The 25,658-nt window shown below is 39.8% G+C and overlaps 1 protein-coding gene across 1 annotated transcript in view; it reads left to right on the top strand.

Annotated features, from left to right (window-relative positions):
• Positions 1 to 9,653: 9,653 nt before the first annotated feature.
• The window catches only part of STOM (stomatin), a 28,340-nt gene continuing 12,335 nt past the window's right edge, over positions 9,654 to 25,658 (top strand). Inside the window, exons 1-4 of the mRNA XM_058523917.1 lie at positions 9,654 to 9,768; positions 22,833 to 22,936; positions 23,909 to 23,981; positions 25,081 to 25,163. Of these exons, the coding sequence (XP_058379900.1) occupies positions 9,708 to 9,768; positions 22,833 to 22,936; positions 23,909 to 23,981; positions 25,081 to 25,163 (321 nt within the window). The 5' untranslated portion in view covers positions 9,654 to 9,707. The remainder of the gene's footprint in view (positions 9,769 to 22,832; positions 22,937 to 23,908; positions 23,982 to 25,080; positions 25,164 to 25,658) is intronic.

Raw genomic sequence — 25,658 nt, 5'->3', positions numbered from 1 at the left:
GAATCTGCCAATGTCTGTGTCATGGGTCCTGTCCTTTGACACTTCCAAAGCCTTGCCACTAATGCTGCTGACACTTTCTGTTCTCAGTGATACAACCAGTATAATTTCCACACCATTTCTCACTGCAGCTACCATGCTATATCATTCTGAGTCTGAGAGGTGGGCTGTAGAACAATATGCATAAGCCTCTGTTATACTAAATCATCTGTCCACTACAACGCTGGCCACTGTCCTTAAATCAAACATAGGCTCCTGAAAACTCTTCCCTGATTTAAAGAATTAAGCATTTACTCTGCCTTTTTAGAAAAAATTAAATTCATCTCCAATTGACAAAGGAAAGCTCTTCTTTATGGAAGAATGCTAGATAATGATAATGAATGTAAAAGGGAAAGATAGAATCAGAAAATCATCATTAAGCACCCCCCATCCCTCAATGAAATAATTATTTCAGGCAACAATCATCAGTGGAAGTCAAAAAAATTAGCAAATAAATATAGCAAAATTCTAGCACTTATTAAGTGGTGGGTAAATTCTTTCAACCTTCTATATGATTTTTTTCAATAAAAAGTTGGGGCAGGGGTAAAGTCTCCCTTAATTTAAAATGAGGTCTTTCTGTGAGGACTGGTGTTCCCTTATGTAAATGGAACCCTGGAGTCATCTAGGCATGCCCAGATATACTGACTTCTGAGGCGAGCACCGCTTAAGCCTGAGCTGAGAACCCTGCTACACTTGAGTCATAATTTCTGCCCTGATGCTTTTCTCTTTCTGATCCTTTTAGCTCTGTTTCCTCCCATCTGTCTTAAGAGCAACCCTTGAAAACAAGTACGAGTTTACAATTGCATAGTCACAACAGGGAGCAAAACAGAGCTACCTGGGGAGCTTTTTCAAAACGCAGACACCCAGAGCCTGACCCTTAGATATTTTGATTCACTAGGTCTTGGGTGGGGTCTGGCATATGATTTTGAAAAAGTCTCCAGATAACTCTGATATACCTCTCTGAAAGAGAGATGTTTCTCCGACACTATTTTTAGGCTTTTACCTGAAGAATCTATATACATAAGAAGGGATGGGGGCAGATTTAGAAACCAAAAAGATAAATATCAAATTAGGAAACTAAAAAAGTTCAAATTATTGGTACAGTAGTCATTAATGCTGCTTGCTGATGTTTAATTCTCCTCTCTTTCCTAAACCCAGAAAACTGCACCTTTCCCTCTTGTTTGAAGGTAGACCAGGCCACGTTACTGGCTTTGGCCAATGAAACATAAACAGCAGTGGCATGTGTCACTTCCAAGCAGAAGTCTTCAAGAGACAGTCACAAGTCACCACACAAGTCACCACATCCCATTTTCCTGCCTTGGTGATGGCGGAAGCAGGTGTCAAGATGGAGCCTCCACCAGCTGAGGTCCCTGGGTGACTATGATAAAAATACCTCTTTTATCCCATATAAGACATGAAATGGGAGGAAGAAACAAACTTTTTTGTGATAAATCACTGAAATATGAAAGTTGTTCATTAATGCAGCATAATCTCCATCCTGACTGATAAACTGGAAAATCTGTTTTTCACAGAGTCTGAGCAATTGAAAGAGAATTAGTTCTATCTTCATCAATAACTAAAAATTTACAGAGGCAGTACTGAATAGAGGGAAATGAGGGCGCTTTAGGGTCAGAGAGACGTAAGTTTAAATCCGTGGTGTCATCTGCTTGTTGTAATAATAAAAACAGTACACAATGACTGTATAATATACAATTACTTTTAGTAACCACTAACATTTATGAAGTACTTACTATGTACTAGGCATTGTGCTGAGCACTTTACATGGATTATTTTACTTACTCTTATATTTTACAGATGAGAAAAATGAAGTTTAAATAAGTTAAATAACTTGCCCAAGGTCACAAAGCTAGGAAATGACGGACGGAACAAGGATTCTAATGCGGGCAATAGGGCCGCAAAGCCTGTAACCACTACTCTATATCAAAGTCACACAGAGAGTCACACACCAAATTATTTGACCTCTTTGAATCTATTTCCTCAATTTAGAATGGGGTTGAGAGGTAACAGGCAGGGTTTTTATGAGGATTAAAGGAGATAATTAGATAAAGCAATTAATAAGATTCCTGGCATATAGTATGCATTTAAGACGTGGTAGCTAATTGTTTTTAGTAGCTAACATGTCACTCATTTGCCTCTTCTATAAATGGAGATTAGTCAATATGAAAAAAGATAACATGAATGAATACTTGTCATGACCTATGAGATCCCGGTACTGTAAAAAGATAGGTAACACAGATTCAGTAATCAAATCCTACTTACCATGCTTGCATTACTTAATGGCCAATATTGAAATGGCCATTGTTGACTTCTTAAAATAGGTTTTTAAAAATAAAAACACAGTGTACAAATAGCACCCATAAAACTCCCAATGATATAGTAACAGCATCCAGTAGCTCCAAGGCAATCATGTCTGAAAATGATTCAAGAAAAAAGCTTTCAAGGATTTCAAGGATAGTGAGAAGATACGTTATGCTCGGCTAGTCACTAATGATATACTGGGATCGATTCATTACAGTAACCTACATTCATAAATTAATTGATAAACTATATAATACCATATTAAATGTGAAACTATTTGTTCTGGGTCTTTTATTTGTTTAACTTCCTCCTTTCTTTTGCTTCCTTATGTAATAACGTAAGAGTACAAGTAGAGATTTTCTACATGATAATCATGTTTTTTGCAGACAAAGACAGTTTTATTTTCTCTCTTCCTGATCTGTATACCTTTTGCTTCCCTTTCTTGTCTTATTTCATTAGCTAGGACTTCCAGTACAATGTTGAAAAGGAGTGGTGGGGGAGTCGTCCCTGCCTTGCTCCTGACTTTAGTGGGAAACCTGCAAGTTTCTCACCATTAAGTATGATGTTCACCGTAGGTTTCTTGTACATGTTCTTTATCAAGTTAGGAAAGTTCTCCATTTCAAGCTTACTGAGAGTTTTTATGATGAATGCATATTGAGTTTTGTCAAATGCTTTTTCTGCATCTATTGATACAAACGTGATTTTTCTTCTTTAGCCTGTTGATATGATGGATTACATTAACTGTTTTTCAAATGTTGAACTATTTTATATATAATTGTATATGATTTTTTTTAAACATTGTTTCTATTTGCTAATATTTTCTTGAGAACTTTTGCACCTATGTTCATGAGAGATATTGGTCTGTAACTTTCTTTCCTTGTAATGTCTTTGTCTGATTTTGGTATTAGAGTAACGCTGGCCTCAGAGAATGAGTTAGGAAGTATTCCCTCTACTTCTGTCTTCTGGAAGAAATTGTAGAGACTTGGTATAATTTCTTAAATGTTTGGTAGAAGTCACTAGTGAACCCCTCTGGGCCTGGTGCTTTCTGTTTTAGATGGTTATTAATTATCAATTCAATTCCTTCAATAGATATAGGCCTATTCAAATTGTCTATTACGTGATTTTTTGATAAGTCCAATACATTCATTCCACCCTTCTTGTTAAGATCTTTCAGTGGCTTCATAATTACCTTCTAAGTTTGGCATATGCCTTTCAGTCTATTGTCATGTCCTATCACTCCCACTCCCTGCATATCTTACTACTTACATTTCCCCCCAAATATCAAGCTCTTTCATACTCATATGCATACACAGGCTATTGTGTATTCCCAAAGCATCCTTTTCTACCTTGTATTTATTCTACTAAATTCAGCTTTCCACCCTTTTCTGATGTCTCCAGGAGTTAAGCTGCCCCATTCAACTTATACAACAGAAAAACAAAAATTATTCTTTAAAATTACAAAGAAAAAAACCCAAATGTTTGAAGTTATTTTAAATTTTCAATGCAAATCAAGATGTATAATGAAACAAGCTATAAAATACCGACCTGGTTGTGGATTATGTCCTTTATAAATTCAATATCTAAGACAGACACATTCTGACACAGCATATCAACAATGACACAAACACTGAACAGTAAAGTATCATTTCAAGATAAAGATCAAGTATATATCAAGATTGAAGGCAAACTTGAGTACTTATTTAGGTATATGCTTAGATGTGTCACTTTTCAGGAATGCATTATGAAATGTTTGAGGTTTTTTGTTTCTTTTTATTTATTCTGAGTGATGACAAGCTTAATCTCTGGGGTCATACAGACTTGGAGCAAACACCACTTATAATCTGTGAGATCTTGGGCAAGTGATTAAACCCAGTCTCAGTTTCCTCATGGAATAAAAATAAATAGTTGTGGTGATGGTAAATGATGGTAACGATATTACTTGAATTATAAAAAATAATGTAATTATATAGGCCTCTTTTTCCTTCCACATACAGTGTTTGAAAAAATACTTTTTACTGAAACCTTAGTGTCCTGCAAATAATAAACTGTTGAAGAGAGAACTCCTCCAACATAGTTCCCTGTTATTCATTTTTCTAACTGACAAAAGTAGAATATGGTAGACACTAGATGGAGCAACATTCCAAGCAGAATAATCCTTCCTAACCAAGAACTTTCCTAAAAGTTTATTTATTCTTTATTTATTTAAATAAATTTATTTAAAAATTTGTTTATTATTTCTTAAAAATAAATCAAGTCTAGAAAAATAATCACTCATAATTATAGCTTACCTGAACACATTTTGCAAGGAAACATAAATGGCTTTGAATATCGCAGAGACGTGGATATGAGAAAACAGACAAGACAAAGATTTGGATACACCATAGTTATATGTGGTATTATGGGCCAAACTGTATCCCCCCAAAACTCATGTGTTGAAATCCTAACTCCCCAGTACCTCAGAATATGACTGTATTTTGAGATAGGGTCTTTAAAGAGGTAATTAAGTTAAAATGAGGTCATTAGGGTAGGCCCTAATCCAATATGACTGGTGTCCTTATAAGAAGAGGAATTTGGACACAGACACATACAGAGAGAAGACAATGTGAACACACAGGAGGAAGAGAGCCATCTACAAGTCAAGGAGAGAGGCCCGGAAAAGATCCTTCCTTCAGGCTCCTTAGAGGAAGCCAACTCTGCTGAACCTTGATCCTGGACTTCTTGCCTCCAGAACTGTAAGAAAAATAAACTTGTATTGTTTAAACCATCCAGTCTGCGGTACTTTGTTATGGAAGCCCTAGCAAACTAATACATGTGGAAAGGAATACTAGAATGTCACCTCCATGAGGGCAGGAATTCTTGTCTTTTTTGTTCATTGATGTATCCCAAGCACCTAGAACAATGCCTGGCATATAACAGGTGTTCAATAAATATCTGCTGAGCCAACTAATAAATAAAGTAGATTAATAAAATTCTTCCCATAGATGACTCTACTAAATACCACCAATGTTACAGGAATGCTTTTTATTTTCATAAGACCCGAGAACCTGGACTCCCCATGTTCTTACCAAGTGCCGTGACGTAACTGGTCTGCTGCCACAGCCCAAATGGATAAAATCCTCTGGTGAAACTCTTGTTATGACTCAATTCCTGGAGTAATTTCCTGGAGAAGAGAAGAGTTGAGCAGACAAAAACACTGTGGTAATACAATAAATGTGAATTAGTCCACATGGAGAAACAGATCAAACTTGTTAGCCCAGTCCTGGGGAAAATGTCACAAATAGTAGTAACTTGCTGGTATTGCTGCTCCCTCAAAAGTATCTGGTTAGCTGATTTCACTAACGGCATTGACAATAGCCTGGATTTGCAATTTAAAGGAAACAAATAAATAAGGACTTTCCTGTTGTTCTTATTAAAGCATTTCTTGTGTGGACACAAGAAAAAGACTAATTAAATTTCCTTCTGACTTATTCAGTTATGGATTCATGGTGCATGTCCGTCTTTAAACCGATCTCCACGTCTTAATGTCATCACTATCATATCACCATCAATCAATATGTAATTTGGTACCCTGAATATGCTAGGGAAATAACAGCAAAATAAAACACAAAAGAAATATAGAACATATACTCTGATTTTAACTATATGCAAATATTCTTTAAATAACAGCTAGAGGAAAAATTCACTGAAATTATAACAGTTCTGTTAGAGGTGATAACATTATAAGTAATGCTCCCTATTCAAATTATTTGTAATTTTATATAATAAGTCTTCATTTTTAAAGCATAAAGTTCTCAAAAACTATTTTAACTTTTAATCGTTACTAGAAGAAAATTTACAATTAGAAATTCCCCCAAAGGGAGAAGATGATATGCTAATATTTATTTTAAAAGACATTTAATCAATACACTTATACAGAATATGCATGAGAAAGCCAGAATACACCAGTTTCATGGGCAAGTGAAATTCAGCACTATAAATCAAAATCTGAAAGTTTGCGCAAGGCAAAGTAAACCACGGACAAAACAAAAAGACAACCCAACAACTGGGAGAAAATATTTGCAAATAATATATCTGACAAGAGGTTAATTTCCAAAATATATAAACAACTCAACAACGAAAAAACAACCTGATCAAAAAATGGACAGAGGATATGAACAGACATTTTTTCAAAGAAGATATACAGATGGCCAACACGTGAAAAGATGCTCAACATCACTAGTCATCAGGGAAATGCAAATCAAAACTACAATGAGATATCACCTTACACCCATCAGAGTGGCTATAATTAACAAGACAAGAAATAGGGCCAGCCCGGTGGCTTAGCAGTTAAGTGCTCGAGCTCTGCTACAGGCAGCCCGGGTTCGGACCCCGGGCACGCACTGATGCACCGCTTGTCCAGCCATGCTGAGGCTGCGTCCCACATACAGCAACTAGAAGGACATGCAACTATGACATACAACTATCTACTGGGGCTTTGGGGAAGAAAAAAAAAAAGACAAGAAATAAATGTTGGAGAGGATGCGGAGGAAAGGGAACCCTCATACACTGCTGGTGGGAATACAAACTGGTGCAGCCACTATGGAAAACCGTATGCAGACTTCTCAAACAATTAAAAATAGAAATACCATATGATCCAGCTATCCCACTACTGTGTATCTATCCAAAGAACTTGAAATCAACAATTCAAAGATATTTATGCACCCCTATGTTCACTGCAGCATTATTCACAATAGCCAAGGTGTGGAAGCAACCCAAGTACTCATCACCAGACGAATGGATAAAGATGTGGTATACATATACAATGGAATACTACTCAGCCATAAAAAAGAGAAAATCCTCCCATTTGCAACAACATGGATGGACCTTGAGGGTACTATGTTAAGCGAAATAAGCCAGACAGAGAAAGACAAACACTGTATGAGTTCACTCATATGTGGAAGATACACATATGGATAAAGAGAACAGATTAGTGGTTACCAGAGGGAAAGGGGTTGGAGGGTGGGCAAAAGGGGTAAAGGGGTGCATATATATGGCAAGAGGTTTTTACCCATCTAATTTTTATTTAGACTATTGGTGGTGAGCACAATGCAGTCTATTCAGAATCTGATAAATAATAATGCACACCTGAAATTTCACAATGTTATAAACCAATATGACCTCAATAAAATAATTGAAAAAAATAAAATCAAAATCTGGAAACACTTATCCATCCTGACTCATTTAAAAATCCAGTCAAAGCTTGTTCTCAGTTTTGGGCCTGGAATTAGCTCTCAAACTGATGCAATCTGAAACCAGAGCCAACAAGTGTTTACCAAAGTCTTTGTCCCAAAGGGAGGAGCCTCTTTTCTGATTCTCCAGAAGTGATGTTGTTGGGATTGCCTTGAGCCCTGAGCAACCGCAGCAGGCAGGAGGACAAACATTAAATTCATTTTGAAATATCTTTTTCCTTTCCAACAAAAATAAAAGCTAAATACTTTTTCACGATATGCCATTTGTAATCAAGCCCTCTACCATTTAACTAGCTGCTTGTGCATTTGCTCCTCTCCTGGGAACCACAGCATAAACAGGAAGTTGGTGCCTCTGGGACTTATTCATTGCAGAATGGAAAAAATGAAGCTGTGCACATTTTCAAGAATAATTTAAAGACGAAGGATCATTGAATTACTGTACTCCCTTCCTTATCTTCTCCAGGAGACTTATAAACTAAGTGCACAGGCTGTACTCCACCCACAGGAATATAAACAGTTCTTTGCCCATCTGTGACTGGAAGTCAACTTGATAGCTCTGCGGCAGGCTTTTATCACACACTACAGTCTGCACCCCACAACAAAGATGATCAGCCTCTCTCTTAACACCTGTTACAACTGTGTGTGCTCCAGTTTCGGGCCTGACAGCCAGAAGCCTCCAGAGCTAAAAATCACAGAAAGTCGCCATTTCATATTACCAAAACACCGCAGTGTTGGGTGTTATACAGCCAAATATTGAGCATATTAAAAAGAAGGAAAAAGTGCTCTTCCCAAGGGAGATCTTTGTGGTGAGGAAATAGCTCTGTATCTTGATTGCCGTGGTGGTTATATGAATCTATACATGAGATAAAACGACACAGAACTATACACACATTTTGTGCCACTGTCAATTTCCTGGCTGTGATACTACAGTTACGTAAGATGTGACTTTCGGGGGAAACTGGGTAGAGGGTACACACAACTTCTCTGTACTGTCTTTGCAACTTCCTGTGAACCGATATTTCAAAATAATAGGTTTTAAAAAGTGTACCTTCTTGTGTACATTAACATAGTTTGCACAGTTTGCATAGGGACCAAGTCATGGAGAATAAAACGTCGCATGGTTTTTAAATTTGAGGTTTCAGCCACAACCCAACGAAAAGCTTGAGGTTGGAAATACCCTTGAATATGCTTTTCCCTCTGCCTGGGATACCTTTCCAACCACCCGCACCGCCTGTCCCCCTTCCCAAGGCTGGCTCCTTCTCATCTTTCAGGTCGCATCTCAACGCCGCCTCCTCAGAGAGGCGTTCCCTCGTCGCCCTAACTAAAGGAGACGCCCTCTGCTCTTTGAGGCCCTCGTTGCCCTCACCGCGCTCCTCGCCCCGCGTAACCAGCTGGTTCGTTTACTCGTTCGTGGCCCGTCTCCAGCCGGACCGTCAACTCCACGAGGGCGGGCCCCGTGTCTGCCCGCTGTCCGCCCTACCCCAACAACGAGCACGCCGCTTGGCAGACGGCAGGTGCTCCCAAGGATTTTGTCTGAACAAACGCACGTCACAGGAATTCACTCCCTTCAGCTCGAAGGTGGTCGAGTCGGCCCCTTCCCCTCACACCATTGGTTCTGGCGGCTCAGCCTCTGCGCCCTCACCTTGTCCACCCGGTGCCCCTCCGCCTCCTCCCCTCAACTCGGGCCCACCCCACCCAGGGAGGGCGCCATTTTCTTCTAATTCCTCTGCCCAGAAGGACGCCGTTTTGTTACTCGCACCTTTCCCTCAGCCCCCTCCCCAGTATCTTCGGCCCCAGGCCCACGCCCTGTGGCCTCCACTCCTCCCTTCCGGTGCTGCGGCTTCGTCCGGACCCCCGCCTCAGAAGCGCCTTCCCTCTCAGGTCACGCCCCTCAGCCCCTGGACTGAGCGGGAAACGCCCACGAAGCAGCGGCGCCGGGGGAGGGGCGGGCCGACGGGCGGGGCAGGGGGCGTGTCCTCCTCTATACTGGGCGTTGATTGGCCAGGCGCGGGGAGGGGGCGGGACCGCAGCCCGGGTCTCTGCTCTCGGGTGCCCTCAGGGCATTCCTCACGGCTCCGGCTCCGACGAGCAGTTCGTGAGTGCGGCGACTCCGGTTCGCGCAGCATGTCTGAGAAGCGGCACTCAGCAGATCCTCAGGCCCGGCGGCTCCCCGACTCCTTCAAGGGTGAGCCCCGCGCCCCTGGCGAGGCCCGTGGGGTCGCCTGCTGCCCCCTCCCCTTCCCCTCGGGATCGAGCCCCCGCCTGGAGGTCCCAGGCCCGGCTCCGCGGCTGCTTAGCTGTGCGGATTCCCCATTCCTGCGCTGAGAACGACGAACGCTGCCTCGCGGGCTGGGGGTCAGGTTAGCACGTTAGGGTGCAGAGTGCACGCCCCGTGCCCGGCACCCGGTGGACCCGCGCACAGCAGGGCGCGTCTCCGGTACCCAGAGCCCCAGCAGAGGCTCGCCTCTGCCCCAGACGCCAGATGCCAGGCCCTGTGCCAGCGCTGTCCGTTCCTTATCTCGTGTCTTGCACGTGGGCGAGGAACTGCAGAAGTGACAGGCGGCCAGCGATGGTGAAGCCGAGGCTCAATCCTGCACCCCACACCCAGACCCAGCGTTTTCACTCGACTCGCCTTTCCTACCCGCCCCACCCCCTAGGAGGCCATCTCCTCCACCCAGCCTTCGCCCACCCCGAGAGTGAGCCCCCTCCTCTGGAACTGGAAAGAACTCCTGCTCCCCCACCCCCAACCCCACCCCCCGGCCAATTTCCTGTGTAAGAAGCAAGACCGACCCGTGAAGTCCGCCCCAGCTCCCGGTACATAGTAGGCCATATTTGCAGAAGAAAAAAGGTCTCTTTTTGGCATTCTTCCCCCGTCTCTTTCCACCTTCACTTTCTGCCCCATTCTGCCACCTCCACTGTATTCCCTTTGTCCTAGGGACCTCGCCTTGGGGGCTTTTGTCCCTTACAAGGAACTCTCAGTTCCCCCACCTCACTCCCACCCTGCCAGGGCCTTCCCAGTCTTGAAGGCAGAAGCTGTGAGTGGCTCAATCTTGTTCCTCTGACAAGGAGACGGGACCCGTGAGAGGGCTAGCACCTTGAAGCTTTATTGGCTAACTCCTTAGGGGGATGGAGGAGGTTCATAAAGAGAGGCATAAACCTCTAGGGAGTATTGATTCCCTCCCAGGGGCTCTTAGTGATCCAAAGGAATTATTTCTAAGGATGGAATCTCAGACAGGATGATATAGTGAAAAATTTAGGGGGCTGGGTGGGCTTTTCCAGCACCTCACCAAGAACACTACGTTGGACCCGTCCATTCGATTATTTGTAAAGCCAGCCTTGTCCACCCATCCAGTATAAGTCCCGTTTCCCCTGCCCAGCCATCCTCATCTTTAGTTCCTTCTCAGAAGCATCAAAAGAATGATAGAAATCTTCATCCCTCACTTTTCTCTACTAAGCACCTTGGAGAGTTATCTTCCCAAATCAGGAGTGTAACAAGGAGGAGATACTTGAAGAAACTGATATTGAAAGAGGTTAAAGTACTTCCAAGTCACATAGTTTATAAATAATGGAGCTGTATTTTAAGTGTGGATTTGACTGACTCTCAAACTTGACCATGAAGAAGTTGTGCAGTCCGCCTCTTTGACGGTTGTCTTTTGCTCGGTAGGAAGGCGGGCAGGCTCCTTTCCTCCTACCCTGACCTCCTGGTGGGAGACTAAAGGACTAGGAGGACAATATTAGAAGTTTGGTGAAAGTGTACTCGGAAATTTGTAGAAGTTCTCTGGGAATAAACATGATCTTTGTACTTAATGTTCATTTAGTTGTTTTTCATGGTCACAGACCACTTGTGACTTCTAAGTTCTTTTTCTTGGTTCTATGCTTAACTTTTTTTTAGACAGAAATCTTTTAAGACTCTAATGAAAACTATGTACCCTCTCCTCAGAAAATTATACATACAAACAAAATTTTGCTTGGTCTATGTCACCATTTTTTAATGTAAATGTTAGAGATCTGACACTGGTAGGAAAGCCATTACTAGAATTTATTAAATAGAATTTTTCGAGTGCTTGCCATATGCCAGACATTACCTAAGTGCTTTACAAACATTATCTAATTGCAATCCTCTAACACTCCACAAGGACAATGTCATCTTCCACCATTTTATAGCAAGGAAACAGGCTTAGAGTGGGACAGTCAACACACACCTGTCTAGGCTTCAGACCTGGACTATCTGATTTTCCAAACCACTTTCCCTATCCTTGAGCTACCTCCAAATGCATACCCAAACAGAGGACCTTGTCAAACATCAGCACTTCAGTGAAGGTGAGAGACAATGAACAAAGAAAGCCCAGGGGAGTCTAGCTTCCATCAAGACCTCTTGGATTAGACAGCTCCAGAGGGCTGCTTCTGAGCGAAGCAGTGGAATATAAAAGCCCAAACTCTGTCCCTATATGTTTTTGCTGATAATTAGTCTTAGGAACATAAATATGCCCAAACCTAGGGCAAGACTAGCTTTTCTTAAAGCCAGTGCATTCATTTTGTAATGAAATAATGTAGGTGGATTGCAAAGAAATGTGTTATTATAATTAAGAGCCATGTCAACAGAACAGATCCCTCTGGGAGAATGCCTGAAAATAAGCGGAATCAAGGGACTGATTTGTTTATTTCAGTTGTTACAGCCCATCAGACTCGGGAGAACTTTGTAACTTCTTCAATAATTAATCTGAGTTAAACCATCAATGGTCATAAATTAACTCAAACTGATGACCAAGTCTACAAGAGCTGGCATCTATGTTTGTTTTTGTTTTTTTTTAATGATTAAATATGTTCTTGGTCCAACCTGATGGTGTAAATTTTACACTGTAAAAGATAGTCACTGACTGCTTCGTCAGCTTTGAAGAAAAAAATTTTTTTAGTGTTGATACGGTGCTGGAGATTGGATTCAAAATCTATTTTTCAGGAAGGTGTGGGAAAACATTTTTCAGAAAACTATCGTAACCAGAAAAAAAGTGAGCACCTCTCCTCTGTGTCTGCCTGGCATACTGTGCATACCTCTATCATAATGTTTATTACGCAGTATTGTAAATGTCAATTATAATCACCTTTATTAGACCAGGAGAGCTTAGAAAGCAGAGATATGTCCTACCTCACAGTAGTAAGCTCGGTATCAAGTATGTAGTACATTTGCAAAAATATTTGTTGAAAGAAAAAGCAAGCAGAGGAGGGAGGTAAAGATTCCCACGGAGTAAATCAAGTTGTTAAATGTTTGCCTTGTGTTGGTAGAGACATTTTTCTATTTACAGTCTATTTTATTAAGTTTGTTGTAACCCAAACTGTTGATTATGGAGTGTGATCATCACGTTCCTTATTAGGTACATGTTCTTGTTATAGATAGACTATTTGTCTGGGTTTATATTATCAATAAAGGGATTATAATTGTCAAGGCAATATGTTATACTTAATAAGGAATGTCCTTCTATTTATTAAAGTGTGGGAAGAGCGAAGTTAGAGGTCACAATCAATAGAAAGAAGGAAGTGTGTGTCCGTTTTCTGTTGACACACACTTGTTCCTCCATTCTTTTTGAATCTTTGTCTGTACTCTTGGACTAGTAAAGAAACTTGAACCCCAAGCATTTGGCCTGACATTTCAGTAGATTAGCCTTGAAGATACAAGCAATAAAGTGTCTGTCCTAAAGTATCAGACAGTGAAAATTATACCAACCTTGTCCAGTTGTGAATGTGCACTTATGGTAAGATGGCATAGTGTAGTGAAAGGAGAGTGGAATTTAGAATTCCAAGATCTGAATTGAGATCTCAATACCATCACTTCCTAGCTGGGTCATCTTGGGCGAGTCTCTCAACCTCCAGAGTCAATTCCTCATCTATATGTTGTGCGTAATCTTACTGCAGTATCTATCTCCCAAGGTTTTGAGTATCCGATGAGAAAATTTATGTGAATGTACTTTTGAAATTTTAAAATGTAATTTATTAAGATATTATTTAATGAGGAAAACAAAGAATTAAAAAATGAGCAATGACTCTTCAGAAAACCTAGTAATCATACAGGAAGTTTAAATTTGTGGACAAAACGTTGCATGAGAGGGGGTCCAAGAAAGTTTAGAACTCTGACTTACGTCCCCAAATGTGGTCTCTTTCTCCTCCAGAGATAGAATCCCCAAGCAGATTGTTAGTCTGAATATTTTCTCTATGGTGTGCAGGTCCCAGTAGGCAATTCACTTAATAAAAAGTTTATTCCTATAAACTATATCAATAATAATCTTCAAGTTGTGATGATAATGGCTACTATTTATTGAACACTTCCTAAGTGTCAAGCACTTTATGTATTTTCTCATATGAGATAAGTACTATTGTTTCCTTCATGTTACTAACAAGAAAATTTAGTGGTAGAATTAGAGTCTGGCACCACAACCCTAAGCTCTTAGCCACTACTTAGCTATTTGGCCTCAGCTGAAGGATAGGGAATCTTATGATGTAGTTTCCTTATGTTTCTGCTTCCCTTTTTTTTTTAAAATTAAAATGGTGTTATCCTCCAAAGACTTTTATGATAAAAACTTAATTATAGATACTTTTAAGATGTCCAAGTGAAAGAGCCGAAAAAAAAAAAACTGAACAAGTAGAAGGGTTTTGTTCTGTTTTAGTATATTTGAGGACTAGTCTAAATTTAATGAGCATAATACCATTATGAAATTGTTTTTCTCTCCAATTTTTCTGAACATAACTGTTTTTATCTTTCTAGACAGGGGCCATGTTCAGCCCATCCTTCCTTCCTGAATCCTCTAACCTCACGGGTGGGAAAGGTCTGATATTAAAAAGGGAAAAGAAAAGAAAACATTTGAGGAAAGCAGTGTGAAAACTGCTTTGAGACAGAGGATGATTCTGAACTGTCTTCTTGGATCCTGTCTGCTGACATGTAGTTTCAGTTTGTCTTGTGTAATAGTCTTTTCTCCCCTCGACCTCCGACCAGAAACGGCAGAATTACTCAACTCGTTCAACAACTACTTAACAAATGTTTTTTGAGTACCTCTTATGCGCTAAGTGTCTTCTGTATTAGCTCATCTGCTCTTCACACTAACCCTCTGAGGAGGTACTCTTATTAGCCGTATTTTTAGATGAGTAGACTGAAGCACAGAGATTTAAGGTACTTTCCCCAAGTCACACAGCTAATAAGTGGCAGAGCCAGCCCTGAAGCCATTGTGCTCTACTGCTTTAACAAGACCAAACTCTCACGAAGAAGACAGACATTGAATAAGATGATTACAAGTGTGATAAATGTTGTTTAGAAAGAGTGAAGAGCTACAGGAGATTAGGAGAGGGAGACCTATATAAGACGGAGGGCTTCAAATTTAAACTTATTGATGGTACTCTCACCTGGTTTTTTCTCCTGTTTTATGGCTAGAAACATTTGAATGAAGGAAAGCTACCGAAAATCCTCAAAATGCTTGGGAAATAAAATATTTCTACCTATTTAATTTTCATATTCTTTTTGAGCTGAGCAAAGGACTTGTTTATTGAAAATCTTTCTTAAAAGGATTAGTCCATTTCCTTTCCTTTATATCTTATAGTAAACACATTTTAAGTTTGGTAATTCAAAACATCATCCTTCATCAGTATCTGTGCTTTCGGTCTAGTATTTCTAGCTATAGACGGTTAATAAGAGGGAGGAAAAGTTACAGTCTTCAGTCATGGTTCTTCTGGAAGATTAGCCCTGAGCTAACATCTGTTGCCAATCTTCCTCTTTTTTGCTGAGGAAGATTGTCCCTGAGCTAACATCTGTGCCAGTCTTCCTCTGTTTTGTACGTGGGATGCCGCCACAGCTTGGCTTGATGTGCGGTGCATAGGTCCGTGCCCAGGATTCGAACCTGTAAACCCCAGGCTGCCAAAGCAGAGCATGTGAACTTGACCACTACGCCAGCAGGCCAGCCCCCGGTTATGGTTCTTAACTTGATACCATCTGGCCTGTACCCACTCTGGCCCAGAGAATAATTTCTTCCCTAGAGGTTTAAGAATAAGGGCATTGGAAGAACTATAAACCATGCCTAATTAAAATAATCATTTGAAAGATGGATTATAGTGTGTGCTTGTTTACTTTGAAGTTTGCTTTGAAAGGCTCTGCCCAAATGAACTGTAAGCTATGGTCTCCAAGTAAATATCATCATTTTTCTGCATATATTTTTTGCAACCCTGCTATGTGCTCAATTCTGCCTCTCTCTCACCTCTACCTGTTTTAATCTCTCTCTGTAGCATGCTGCCTTCGTTTTTGTTGTCTCTCTCCTCCTTATTCCTTTTCTCCATTTCTCTTATTTTCCTTTTCTCCTGCTGTTTCCTTCCCTTCTTTGTCTATTTCTCCTAAAATTCCAGTCACTTTAAAAACTCAGTTGTAGTTAACATTTTGGTTATTTGAAGACATATTTATGTTCACATATTTTATCTGCCCTTTTGCCTGTTTTCACCTTGAGTTTGAATTTTTGCTTATCAGGTTTTATAAAGACTTCATTTTGAAAAAAGCAAAGGAAAGAGAAACTGGGAATCTGGGAAATATGCCCTTATTGGAAAAACTGGAGGAAAGATCAAATGTATCATTTAATTTATGAAGTCCTCCTCCTCAAATAGATAGGTGTATGACATAGAACAGGAATGGGTAGTACAGCCTGTGGACCAAATCTGGCTGACTGCCTGTTTTTGTATGGACCACAAGCTAAAAATAGTTTTTACATTTATAAATATTTTTTTAAAAAAGAATAATACTTCGTTACATGTGAAAATTATGTAAAAATCAATTTCAGTGTCTATAAAGTTTTATTGGAACACAGCCATGGTCATTCATGTATTGTTGTCTGTGGCTGCTTTTGTATTACAGTGGCACAATATTCAGTAGTTGTGACAGACTTTATGGCCTACAAAGCGTAAAATGTTTATCGTCTGGCCCTTTACAGGAAAAGTTTGCAAATCCTGACACAGAATCTCTGATGAGGAATAATAATGGCCAAAAAGAACACTTACATCGTGACTATGTATGTTTTTAAGAAAAATTCAAAAATTTCCAAGACCTTTCATTTTGACCTATTGTTGCCCCTCAAAAAATGCTGTTAGAACCAGATAACATGTGTTTCTGAGACTAGATTCCTAGCCATCCTATCTTCCCCCACCCAAACAACACTGTTCTTGGGCCAGTCTGGTGGTGTAGCAGTTAAGTTCTCACCCTCTGCTTCGGCAGCCCGGGGTTCGCCAGTTCGGATCTTGGGCACCGACCTATGCACTGCTCATCAAGCCATGCTGAGGTGGCATCCCACATAGAGCAACTAGAAGGATGTACAACTATGACATACAACTATCTACTGAGGCTTTGGGGAGAAAAAAGGAAAAAGGGAGGAAGATTGGCAACAGATGTTAGCTCAGGGCCAATCCTCCTCCTCAAAAAAACAAAACAAACACAAAAACACCGTTCTTGGCAATTCACAACATGAATTGTTTCACCTACATTCCAGGAAAGGGGAAGGAAAAGATTGTTCTTTAAATGTTGCTACTTAGGTATTTCAGTAATTCTTTGGCTCATCCTTTTCTTTTTATGTGTAGTAATGCATGTGACTTGGAGTCAGGTTTTCAGATATTGTGTAAGACATGTTTGTGGCCTTTCTCTGAAGAGGAAATCCAGTATCTTTTGAACTTTAAAGTCGCAGTGCTAAATGGAGTTTATGACTCCACATGATATCCAGTATTGCCAAGTTCGATAGACCTTAAAGTAACTCAGTGGATATAGGATCATTAACACTGTACAGTGCTCTGAAATTATGCCTGTGTTAAAGAATATTTTAGTGCTTTTCCAGAAGCTAACCCGACAAAAATTACTGTACAATTTGGTTTTTCATTTGTTTCTTTTTTTTTGGGGGGGGGGGAGTCTCTTCCCAGAAAATCTTTTGCTTTATTACTTTGGGACTCCAAGAGGAATATTTTATACCTACTTTACAGATTTTTGTAAACATTAGAAATATATATATAAGGAGCTAGCTTGTGGCTGACATTCAATAAATGGTTATTAGTAGTAATAAAAGATACCTCTAGAATGAGAGAAATTTAAGAATTATGTTATTTCATCTTTTTCAGCAAAATTAGTTTACGTAATAAGGATGTGTGGAATATACTTTGCTAAAAGTATATTCAGTGCAGCAGTTTCTAATTGAGAAAATTGAACACAACCTAAATGTGTATCATATGGAACAATGGAATATTATTCAGCCTTTAATAATAAAGAATAGGTACTGACATGAAAAGATGTTCACAATATTAAAAGCATTTTATACATAAAATCATTATGTACCATTATTTCATTTTTGAAAAGAAGTAAGATAGAAAAGGTTTAAAGGACATTTAGCAAGGCAGAAAATAATCACCATCCAGAGATAACAAAAGTATAGATAATTTTTCTATTTGTTAAGCTCTAATTTCTAATTTTTCTACTGACAATATTTTGCTTTCAAAATAAGGGGGCAAAAGGCAGTAATTTTCAAAATTTACATTAATTTGGGGTTTATTAATTTGGGTTTCCTGGAGGTAAGCCCAATTTGAATGTTCAATAAGAAAATGTTAATGTATAGGCTTATATCCATTTTCAAAACATTTCTTTGGTTAGTTAAAAATTTATTCTAATGCAGTTTTCAGGAAAGAGTTTGGTAGTAAAAGAAAAGAATACTGTAAACCATGGCAAAGTAGTATTTACAATCATGGGATACTTAATCTTTAGGAGTGTTCTCACCCAGCAAAGTATCAACAAGTATATCAACCAAAATATCTCAGGAATTCCCATTGCTCCTTATTTGCCTTTTACCTGGGAAAGCTGGTAGGGAGGATTCAGTCCTCAAGATAATGAAGGAAACTTGAAGGAAATGCATTTCATGAAATTTTGACTGAGAATTTCTTTTCCATTTTCCCCATAAGTGGTAGGTGAGAAAGGGTTCATTTACAGCCTGGTGGAATTGAAGCCTCACCTCCCTGAGGAATGTGATTTGTGTACCTTTTTGAGCTGTAATCAGGTGGGGAAGAATTTTGAGGGTTGAAAATAGGATAGTTTCATCTTAAAGGCACTAGAATAATATGAAATGGTGCCATTTCCCCAGTATATACACTCTAATTATTTCTAGCTGAGCATTTGAAATGTGACAGGCCAAGACCAGTTTCCAGGAAATCCACTTAATTTCTTGTTCGTCTTAGTTTGTAATTGCATGTACTCATCTGTGGTTTTCAAAAACACAATGTGAAAATGGAAAGTAAGCACAAAAAAACTGGGCTGGACTTTCTGGCTTTTCCTCATGTAGATAATAGTTCAATAATTTAATAACTCAATTCATAAATGAGCTTTTCGAGGATCTTTGAATGTCCGAGCCTAGGCTGGCAGGAGGGAGGCATGAAATGAGGGAAAAATTAAGTCGTTTAAGAGGCTTTTGTTAAAAAAGGGTAAAAACTACCTATTTTCCCATCTTTCATTGTGAAAATTTGAACACTTGAGTAAAATGGGAGGATTACAGAAAACTGTTATCTGCACTGCCTCAATCTTACAAGGCCAGTCTAATTATTCTTAGTTATTACAGGGGAGGAAACTAAGGTTGAAAGAGGTAAAGATCACTAAGAAGTAACAGAATTAAAATTCCAACTTAGACACTCCCTGTTCTCAGGAAATTTCAGTCTAATAAGGGATATAACTGCACAAGAAATTAAAGTATTAGGTAAAATATAAGTGCAATAAGAGAGGTTATCAAGATTCAGAGGAAGGAAAGAACACATCTAGCTGGAAAGCTTCGTAAGAAGTATTTTATATCTGCTCTATGCAGGATACTGTGCTAGACATTGAGAATATAAAAATGAATAAGAAACATCCCTGCCCTCAGGGAGTTTATAGTCTAATATATTCAGGACATAGAGCTATGCACTTTGCCTGGAATATGGGAGACTTGGAGCAATATTTTAGAAAACCCCAAATGCTGTCAGATAAGTATTTTTGGCCAATCTATTCCTTGTTTGGAGTCCATTTCACTTTGGAAGCCTTGACCTGAGCCTGGCAGAGAGCCTTGAGACCGTCTTTTGCTATAAATAGGCACAGCTGGAATTAAGAGGGCTTCCTCTGTAGGAATATCAGATTTCATTCTCAGAACTCCTGCCATGCTCTCCCAGTGTGGATACTGTCTTGAGAAAGTGCTCCAAACGTGAAAACTTCTTTAATGAGGATGTTTTTATTAAGAGGCAAAGAGTCAAAGCGTGAATTGATTTAGAACATGAGCTTTGAGTGAGATGACTTAATTTGAATCCCAGGTCCTCTGTTGTGTGACCTTGGGAAAGTTGTGTTGCTTCAGTTACCTCGTTTGTAAAATGGAATTAAGAATACTTAACATGGGCCGGCCCCGTGGCTTGGTGGTTAAGTGCGCGTGCTCCGATGCTGGTGGCCCAGGTTCGGATCCCGGGCGCGCACCGAGGCACCACTTCTCCGTCCATCCTGAGGCCGAGTCCCACGTACAGCAACTAGAAGGATGTGCAGCTATGACATACAACTATCTACTGGGGCTTTGGGGGGAAAAATAAATAAATAAAATCTTTAAAAAAAAAGAATACTTAACTTCACAGGGCTTTGTAAACAATAAATGAGATACACATCTAAAGTAATTTCACACAATGCCTGGGGTATAACAAACCATCTAAAAATGGCTGCTGTGATTATTATCAGTTATGATCGTACCTGATAGAGCTGTCTCTACAGGCAGCACTGTGGCCTTGCTTGGAATATTCTCTCAGTGAATATGTCTATACCCCCAACAATTATAACTTAGAAACCTCCAGGGTTAACTTCGGTCACTTCCTTTAATTATGAATAAGGACATTTACCTCAAACGACGACGCTGGATCAGAAAACTACGAAGTCATGTATAACCAAAGTACTGTACTCGTGTATTTCTCACACTTGTGTGTTTCACAGGTTTTTCATCCTGTGTGTTCAAGCACTTGACCTGGATGCCAGCTTGTGTCTCTCTTTTCTCCCATGCCCCCAGCCTTAACTCTGTGCTTATTTCTTGGCCTCCTATTTATTCAAAGTCCTGTGTCTGCCATCTTTGCCCTTTCTTCTGAGCACTGACATGTACCTCTTCCCCTTTTGCCAATCTCCTCCCATTATTGAACAGCTCCTGGAGATACAGCAGAAGGCTTCTGTGGTTGGTAATAAAGTGATAGTATCTCTTGGCGTCCTCGGTCCTTCTGTCCTCTACAGAAAGGAAAAACAAACTAAAAATGAGGAAGACACTGGATATAGGAAACAGGAAACACAACACAGGAAGTGAAGGGAATTTCCCAGGACCATAGTGAAAGGCAGTCACAGAGTGGCGGTGTGCACACCAGGTGGGAGGACTAGTCCAGACACGGCTGCGAGAGACTCTCCGAGGATGAGATTGAGAGAACACCTGACCCTTCTGAAAGGCGATTTAGACAATTGACAGAAGGTTTGAGGTTGAATCAAAGAGAATTACAAAGGAGAAAACTAAGACACGAACTCTAGAAAAAACCAAAAAGTTGTACAGGAAAGGAAAACTAATTATACCTCAGTATGTGGCTTAGCTTTGAGTCACATTTACATATTCATGATAATGTAAAATTTGATATTGATCTAACCAAAATTATGACATAATTAGAAGGATGGGTATGTTCATGTGGTAAGGGGAGGGGGCGGAGAAAATGAAATCCTTTTCCATAGTAAAAAATAGTGCTCAGGGGCCGGCCCCGTGGCTTAGTGGTTAAGTGAGCGCGCTCCACTGCTGGCGACCCAGGTTCGGATCCCGGGCTCGCACCGACGCGCTGCTTCTCTGGCCATGCTGAGGCCGCGTCCCACGTGCAGCGGCTGGAGGGATGTGCAGCTATGACACACAACTATCTACTGGGGCTTTGGGGGGAAAAAATAAATAAATAAAATCTTTAAAAAAAAAAAAATGATTAAAATGGTACATTTAAAAAAAAAAAATAGTGCTCAAAACTGAAAAGCAAGAAGTAACAAAACCAGCATATTATTTAGAAATATGGAGGTAAATACCAAAATACTCAGCCAAAAGAGCAGTCGCCTTTGAGGAAGGAGAAATGGGAAGAGATGAGCAGGGGACTGTACTCTTTTTGTACTGATCTTGTAGAAGTCTTTGACTTTTTAACTTTTTGCAACTATAACTGATAAAAAATTAAAACTAAAACAGAAAAAGCACAAATGGTTAGCAACAAAGGCTAAAAAAGATGAAAGAACAATAGCTAGAGGGGAGAGAAATGGGTTACAAATTTTATTTTTTTATAAAAATATGTGTGACCGAGGAAACAGTCTGGAAGAATATTTATTATCTCTTGATTGGGTAAATTTTCCCTTCTTTATATTTTTCTGAATTTTTTGCAGTGAGGCACGAATTGCCTTTGTAATGAGACAAAAAGCTATTTCGTGTTACAGAAAAGGGAATGGGTTACAAATGTGAGAGGAAAACTGTGTACAAAGATGTTCATTAGAGCATTGTTAATAATTGTAAGAAATCATAAACAACCTAATAATTAGGAAATGGATAATAAATTATGGTGCATGTACCCAGTGAAATAATTTGCAGGTTATCTCTTTAAAAAGAGAGTCTAAGTAAGTTTATACTCTTATTAAACTTTATTATGCTATACCCTAGACTTAAAGGCCCTATTCCTTCCTTCCCCCTTCCTTTTCATTGGTATTTTCGTTAACCATCACATCCTGTAAGAAGCCCTTCTGATAACCACCACCATCACCTACCCACCCCACTCCACTCTCACCTCCATCCCAACTGTGTGAGTTACTCCTGTTTGTGTATTTTCAGAATATTCTGAACAGACACTCTATGCTTACACCCAGTGTTATAATTTTCTGTCTGTCTTCGCCACTAAACTTGAACCTTCTCAATGGCTGGGATTGGGTCTTATTCATTTTTACTACTTCAGTGCAAAGCCCAGGGCATAATAAATATTAGGTGCTTAATAAATGATTGCTGGATAAAGTAAAAAGACTAATGGGGAAAATACTTGTGTTACCGTGTTAAGTAGATTAGGGAAAGTAGCACTTACACTTGAGGCTTGTTATGAGGATTAGATGGGAAAATGCACGTAAAACAGCTGGTAGAATGCCAAGCATAGGTGTTCAGTGAGGATGAGGATGGCAGGATCGTGTTAATAACAATGATAAGAGCTGTATATTTTTTGTTTTCACAGATAGCCCCAGCACAGGCCTTGGACCTTGTGGATGGATTTTGGTGGCTGCCTCGTTCTTGTTCACAGTTATAACTTTCCCATTGTCAATATGGATGTGCATAAAGGTAAAGAACATCTCATTTGCTTCTGGAAAGGGGTCAACTCCTACCCACATAAACCCCCTTTCTGTGAGCGTGTGTGTAAAAGAGACAGAGAGAGACCATACTGGCCCATAGTTCTTTTTCCTTCATCTTTCTTTTGGAAAATTCACTGTAGTCAGCTATTATAATGGAATCTTAAAACTTCTTTTCAGCCATTGTCCAGTCAGTCCTTCCCGAGGGTTAAAGTAAGGATCGCCATCTAAAATTTTCTGGAGTCAGGGATATGGGATGGTCCTTTGAGAACAAGTTCTCCAGAGTTAGGATGCTGAGGTTTGACTGCTGGCTCCGTTGTTTACTGTGTGACCTTTGCCATGTTTCCTCACCTGTAAAATGGGAGGAAATGACAACTCGCACCTCATAGGACCATTGTGTGGATTAAAAGAATTAATGTATTTGAATGTGCTTATTGCAATGCCTGGCACATGGTAAGTACCCCCAAGATGCAGGTTATTTTTTCTATTAAGTTATTAATACTTTGATAAATGGCTATCATTTACATATTCCTAAGAAGATAAAATATGCTCCAAGAGTTTCCAGTTAAGTTTATTATTGTAATTTAAGGAATCAGGAGACAAACTATGAGGACTTTAGCTTTTTTTTTTCTTTACTGACAATGCACGAGTCATTGAATGATAGTGTTAACAGCTGAGGAATGAGGTTATGGATTTGCTTCTGTATACTATCCTAGACTTTCCAGATTTTATACAATGAATATCTGTTGCTTTTATAATCAGTAAAAAAAAAAGTAAATAAATATCATACTTGGCAGGGTGATTAAACATTGGACATGTTATTTATAGATATGATCTGGATTGTAGGAAAGAAAACAGAATAAAGGCCTCTAACCTGTTTAGAGCAGAAAAATGTATGTAAAGAGCTCTGCATATAAATATTTGTACTCCTCGTGGTAAATTACTGTTTGTGTTTTTAATCTAGATCATAAAAGAATATGAAAGAGCCATCATCTTCAGATTGGGTCGCATTTTACAAGGAGGAGCCAAAGGACCTGGTCAGTCCCAGGAGTCTGGATTGTACGCGTGGAGACTGAAATTTTTCTTTTGTTGAAGTGATTCCCGTTAGGAGGGTCTCTTCTCTGTGGACTTAGAAAGGACTTCACATAGCAGCAGTTGTATAACAATAGCAGTTGTGCTGGCCAGTCTTGCTACAATCACCCTTTCCTTCCCTCTTCTCCCCTCCCCTTCCCCTTCGAGCTGATAAGATTATCTTAGGCCAGGAATAGCTACAGCTATGGAAGTTTGAGCATGAGCATTCCCACTAGAATAAAGGCTTTCAGTCATTATTCTTGGCAAACTTTGGTTAAGCTTCTACTATTCCAGACTCTGTAAATTCAGTGGAGATGAAAACACAGTCCCTGCCCTCAAGGATCTTACTGTCTGGTGGTGTGACACCAACAAGAAAACAGATAGTTACAATCCTTTGTGATAAATGTTATGATCAAGTAATCACAGATAGCTGTAGAAACGCAGAGACGAGTGACTGACCTGAACTAGTAGGATGAGATAAGGCTTTCTGGGGTGACCTCTTGGCTGAATCTTGAAGCATGAAAAGGTGTTAGCCAGAGGGGAGGTGTTCCTGCCGAAATAGCAACGTGTACAAAGCAGTGTGGAGGGGAGCATCCCAGGCTCAGGAACTGCAGATAGCTCAGCCCAGCAAGAGTGCAGGGTGAGGAGAGGGCAGTGGCTGAAGAGGGAAGCCAGGGCAGGTTGTGTAGGACCTTGTATGGCTTGTTCAATGGTTGTATTTCAGGAAAGATGGTTCTTCTTGCAGCTTAGAAAATGGATTGCAGGAGAGAAACTAGAAGAAATAGAAAGGTGACTTGGGAAGCAGTTGCATTTGTCTTAGTGAAAACAAAAGAGTGACGGTAATAGTGAAGTAAGGAAATGAAATCCACAGGCCTTGGTGGGGACAGTTGGATGTGGGCAAGAGGAGTCAAGGATAACATTCTTGGCTTCTGGCTTATTCGCTGAGATGAATTGTTGACTTTCCTTTGATTAGGTTGGTTCTCTTACAATTGAGTGGTGAAGTGAACTGATGAGGTGCTGGTGTCTCTGTGTAATCTTCTACGTATCTTTTTATCTTTGCCACAGGTTTGTTTTTTATCCTGCCGTGCACTGACAGCTTCATCAAAGTGGACATGAGAACTATTTCCTTTGATATTCCTCCTCAGGAGGTAAGGTTGTCTTTTGCTGTGAATAAATGACACATCGTGTGTGAAAGTGCTTGACAATGAGAGGCTGCTTAGGATAGCAGTTAGAGCACAGGGTTAGAGCCTATCTGCCTTCACCATTTTCTAGCTCTGTGACGTCGAGCAAGTTCCTTAGCTTCTCTATGCCTCAGTTTCCTCATGTACAAAATAGACGTTATAATAGTAGGAGCTACTTTATAAGGTTCTTGTGAGGCCTAGATAAGGTATTATAAATAAAGTGTTTAGAATAGTGGCTGATAAATAGAAAGTGCTATATAAGTGCTTGTTATTATTATTACAAAACATAGTGTAATGTTAATGTAAGTATAACATTAGCGTTATCGTTGTTGTCATTTTTACTCCCACATTTCTCCTCTATGGGTTTCTGATGGAAAATCCTATTTAGTATAATATTCTTTCTTCTTAAGGTTCTTGATTTTATTCTAGATAAATTGGTTAGAAGCCAAAGAATTAGAAACT

The sequence above is a fragment of the Diceros bicornis genome, chromosome 28 (assembly GCF_020826845.1).
Source record: "Diceros bicornis minor isolate mBicDic1 chromosome 28, mDicBic1.mat.cur, whole genome shotgun sequence".
Classification (NCBI taxonomy): Eukaryota; Metazoa; Chordata; class Mammalia; order Perissodactyla; family Rhinocerotidae; genus Diceros; species Diceros bicornis.
This window is presented reverse-complemented; position numbering and strand designations above follow the sequence as displayed.